This window comes from Kryptolebias marmoratus, linkage group LG13 (genome assembly GCF_001649575.2).
Source record: "Kryptolebias marmoratus isolate JLee-2015 linkage group LG13, ASM164957v2, whole genome shotgun sequence".
NCBI classification, from domain to species: domain Eukaryota; kingdom Metazoa; phylum Chordata; class Actinopteri; order Cyprinodontiformes; family Rivulidae; genus Kryptolebias; species Kryptolebias marmoratus.
The window spans coordinates 14,258,071-14,262,828 of record NC_051442.1 but is presented as its reverse complement, the minus strand read 5'-3'; the positions used below and the strand labels follow the sequence as shown (position 1 = coordinate 14,262,828).

General features: G+C 46.6%; 1 protein-coding gene across 1 annotated transcript; it reads right to left on the bottom strand.

Annotated features, from left to right (window-relative positions):
• Positions 1-1,216: 1,216 nt before the first annotated feature.
• On the bottom strand, positions 1,217-4,382 carry si:ch1073-224n8.1 (zinc finger protein 213). Its single transcript, XM_017431926.3, has 2 exons — positions 3,336-4,382; positions 1,217-3,222 (listed from the first exon to the last, which is right to left on the bottom strand). Exons 1-2 carry the CDS (start codon positions 3,997-3,999, stop codon positions 2,252-2,254), a joined length of 1,635 nt encoding a protein of 544 aa, XP_017287415.1. The 5' UTR covers positions 4,000-4,382; the 3' UTR covers positions 1,217-2,251.
• Between the last annotated feature and the right edge of the window lie 376 nt (positions 4,383-4,758).

Genomic DNA, 4,758 nt, shown 5'->3' with positions numbered 1-4,758 from the left:
TTTACATGTTAAGTCACACCGAAGTTTAGCTCAAACAGCTGAGAAGAACGACGCTCACATCAAGGCATCAGGAGGAAATGAGATCAGGTTGCTAGTGTGTGTGTATTTACACTGTATTTTAACGTACTAAAATCTTACATCACATTACATAATTTCAGCTCGGGATGCACAATAACTTCTTTTTTTCTACAAAAATGTCCCTCCTTGACCCAAATAAAATACCTAAAAGTACATTTTATACAAACAGAAATGAATAAAAAAGCATCGTCACAGACAAAATAAAAACAAAAACGTGAATGCGCATGTAAAGGCTGAAGCTTGTTGAACTAAATTTAGTGAAAAAATAAAAAATAAAAACAAAGCAGGAATGTTAATGTGTGGAACAAGGAAAGAAAATGAACTAAAATCTGCATTTGGTTACTTTCTGAGAACAAGGTGCTGCCGACAAATCTGACAAATTGTTTGGTAAAAAGAAAAGAAAAAAAAAGTGCTGATATTTTCAAATAACCAATGTAAAACCATTATGGCTGAGCATAAAGAGGGGTCTGTTTAGTGTAAAGATGAGATTAAAAAACAAAATGAGGTTAATAAGTTGCTGCGACTTGAGCGAAAGACTGGCTCATGCTTCACAAAGAGACACGCAAACAAACAAAACAAACCAAAGTGTTTTCAGGTGATTCAGGAATCATTTCTGGGTTTTTATTGTTGGTTTCATTTGAAACCATCAGTGTCAGCTGTAGTTATGTTTGCTAATGAACTTTTTTATTATTTTTAAATGCAAACAAAAAAAAAATCCTTAAATTAGCAACACACATTTATGTTGGCACATCATCTACACCTGCTTAGAAAGGCTTCACCGGCATGTGTAATTTATTTTTACATCGTAATGTTTTAAAGACAGCGGGCGCTGTACCTGTCTGCTGTGGTGAAAAGAGAGCTGAGCCAAAACGCGAAGCTCTCGATTTACCGGTCGATCTACGTTCCTACCCTCATCTATGGTCACGAGCTTTGGGTAGTGACCGAAAGAAAAAGATTGTGGATACAAGCAGCCAAAATGAGTTTTCTCACCAGTTGAGTTGCATCTGGTGAGGATGCCTCCTGGACGCCTCCCTGGTGAGGTGTTCCGGGCACGTCCCGCCGGAAGGAGGCCCAGAGGAAGACCTCAGGACACGCTGGAGGGACTATGTTTCTCGGCTGGCCTGGGAACGCCTTGGGATTCCCCCGGAGGAGCTGGCCCAAGTAGCTGGGGAGAGGGAAGTCTGGGTCTCCCTGCTTAGGCTGCTGCCCCCGCGACCCGACCCCGGATAAGCGGAAGAAGATGGATGTTTTAAAGAAATGCTGCTTCCTAAAACACAGGTCAGATGAACCAGGAACAAGTAACTGTGTTTAAATGTTTGGTACTAAACATGACAAGTCAAATGTAAAACAATACCTCTATTATAGAGCAAGTGTAGAGGTTGAGAAAAACTTTGAAAAAATGTTTAATAGGAATAATTATAACATATACTGAGTCCAAAAGGTTTCTGTAGGTTTGGCACATTTCATCTGGATTTCTGTTGACTTCTATTAGGATCTTTAGGAATTTTGTGGGGTTATAAAGGCAGAACAAGCTAATGAGCTGACACTATGTACATTTTCTACTTTATAAACACCTCCTAAAATACTGTCATTATGTAGCAATAAGTCTGATTAAACTTAAAACCATTTTAGTCATCTTAAAAAGAATACTTTTCGGAGTTGTGAAAACTACTTTAAATGAGGTGTTGAAGGGCCGGTAACTGAATGTGGTTGGTTTCTCTCTGTGAAGCATGAGCCAGAACCATGTCTCCATCCGTAACCAGAAACAGAAAGTCAGTCCTGTCAAAAACCCGCTTCAAGGACAGTCAAACAGCAGCCGAGGCTCAGTTTTTGTTTGAGAGGGTCTTTAAGTCAATTGTGTCGCTTTAGGTCCACTTGTGCTACTAAACTGCAAGATGTTTTTTTTTGCAAACAACAACTTCCTGTGCAAAGATCAACCTGTGCACGGCTGTTGCACAGCGTTAAAAATGTGTGGTGAATTATTTTCAAATGTAAGAATGAGGGTTTAAACTAGCTTACATGAAGTCTGGTGCTTTACTAAAAAAATAAATTAAAGCATGTAACAAAGATGAGCTGATGCTGATCGAGACAGAAAAAACGTGTTTCACCATGTTTGACATCTAGAGTGTGTTTCATACAAAAGCAACAACAGTTTCCGTTTTGTAACCAGGCCCTACACACAGTCCACGGCCGAGCCGTCGTCCTCCTCTGCCCCCCACTCTCCAAACCTCATCTGAGGAGAGGGAGCTGCGGGGTGGAGGTTGTTAATGTCGTCCATGGCGTCCGGGTCCGTGTCGTCACTGGGGCCTATTCCCATGTGACCGCCTTCCTCGCGGTGCGTGCGGACGTGCTTCCGCAGCGCCGCCGGCTCCTTAAAGGTGCGGTTGCAGAATGGACAGCAGCACGGCCTCTCGCCGGTGTGGATGAGCTGGTGGTGTTTGAGGTGCTGCAGGCGGCTCAGGCGCTTCCCGCAGATGGCGCACACGTAGGGCTTTTCGCCTGTGTGCGTGCGCCGGTGTTTGCGCAAGCCGTCCAAGTGGCGGAAGCAGTTTCCGCACTCGGAGCAGGAGTACGGCTTCTCGCCGGTGTGGATGCGCAGGTGCGTTTTGAGCGCGCCCGACTCGCGGAAGCGGCGGCCGCAGACGCCGCACGGGTAGGGCTTCTCGCCCGTGTGGATGCGGATGTGCTTCTTCAGGCTGGAGATCAGGCGGAAGGTCTTCCCGCACTCCAGGCAGTGGTGGGGGCGATCCGCAGAGGGCTCCCCTGCTGGGTCAGGAGCTGAGGGCCCTGCAGAGTCCTCTGCTCGGCCTGGTGAAACGCCACCTCCTCTGCCTGCCGCTGAAGACCTGAGCAAAGGTTTCTGATCATCGAGTCCGCCCTGCTGCAAGGCACTGCTACATTCACGCACCGCTCTCTGGTGTCGCAGCGAGTGAGCGAAAGAGCGCTGGGAGCCTCCTTCACCTCCAACTTGACCATAACCAATGTCCCCCACGGTGAGGGAAGATCCCTCTCCATCCACGTTCTGGCTGTCGGTATGCAACCCGGGATCCTTCCTGCCGGGCTGAGCAGGGCCAGAAGCTAGTCCCTGCTCCTCTTTAATCTCAAATCTGGGTGCGCCACCTGGTCCCTGAGGCTGCCTGTCATCTTAAGAACAAATGAAACACACAGAGGTGATAAGCAGAGGCTGTACTGGTAAAACACTACTACCATTAGGCTATTTACAGAAGTATTGTGTGGTTTTTTTTTTGTATATTTACCTTGTCTGCTGGAATCTGAGCACATATGAGAGGTGCTGGATCCAAACGAGTCCAGAGCGTGGTTAGTCACAGAGCCGTCTGGCTGGATGGAAAGCTGGCACATTTTGTAATCGTCTCTGGGTTCAAACCCATGCATCGATTCCTCCACAGAGCCGCCTAGACCCAAGTCCACCCCTGCTCCGTTCACACTCCTGGGGTTCTGGTGGTCCCGGTCCAAGCCTGCAGTCATTGAAGCCATGGAGGACAGGGAAGGTGCAAACACGGACTGACTGATCGCCTGGGGGCCCGTGTAGGACACCTGCAGCTGGTCTATGAGCTTCTGAGCGCTGCACAGACACTCCTGCAGAGTCTTCAGCTCTCTCTCGGACACCTCCAGCCGCACTTTGAGCCTCTGGTTCTCCTGCTCCTTGTGCAGCAGCTCCTGCTGGGTCTCGTTCAGCACCAGGACCACCTCACCGAGCAGGGTGTCCACGGCAGCGGACATGGCGGTCTGTATGGTCGGAGCCAGACGGGATTTGAGCGACGTCACGGTCATGCTGCCCTGGGCTTTGCGATCATAGCAGGACTCGATCCTGTCCGGGTTGTTGATGATACTTTGTTTACGATTGTGGACGGCAGATGAATCCATGCTAGCCGCCGTGTAGCCTGTCCGCCTGGAAGCCATAACTTTGGGATTCAGACGCTATAATAAAGTTTTAATTTGTCACTTTAATCTGCGCAGGTTTCGTTGCTGTGTTGCGTCAATTATGCCTGTTAATTACATCTGTTTTATTAGCTGTTCACCTGACGCTGCTGGAGATAAAAACAGCGCAGCCTCGGCTCGCTAACATTAGCACGAAAATGTTTTAAACGCGAACAAAACGAGCCGCTCAGAGGCGTTCAGCTGAAAAACAAAGAGCTTCCGGAGAAAAATTCAGCGAAAATATATTTGTCAGCGCCAATTAAGCTTCTATTTCCTTCTTAAAAGGCTTGGATACCACGGCCCATAACAGAGACTCACCCATTCCCAGAGCTGTAGTTTATACGCAGAGGCCTGTCGCGTTTTGATGACGTCAACAACGCGTCGGAATGCTGTTTGTAAATCCTGCGTGATTTGGAGGTGCTGCCATCTTTCGTGAAGGAATATTACCAGGTTTTATACACCGTTTGTTTTTTGTTTGAAACACATGTTAAGTAATCTTTATTTTTTTCAAAATTAAGTTATTGATATGTCCACTCCTATGAAGTCCATACAACCTGTTTACTGATTAAAATGAAATTTAAACAATACTCTGGCCCCTACAGTGTTATACAGGCACCCACACATCCTAAAATAACATTTTTATTCAGAGCATGTTGTTATTGACTCTTTATTTCAATGTGATGACATCCCTAACTCTTCTCTTGAACTTAGGATTTGCAAAATACAAAATAATTTCTCTTC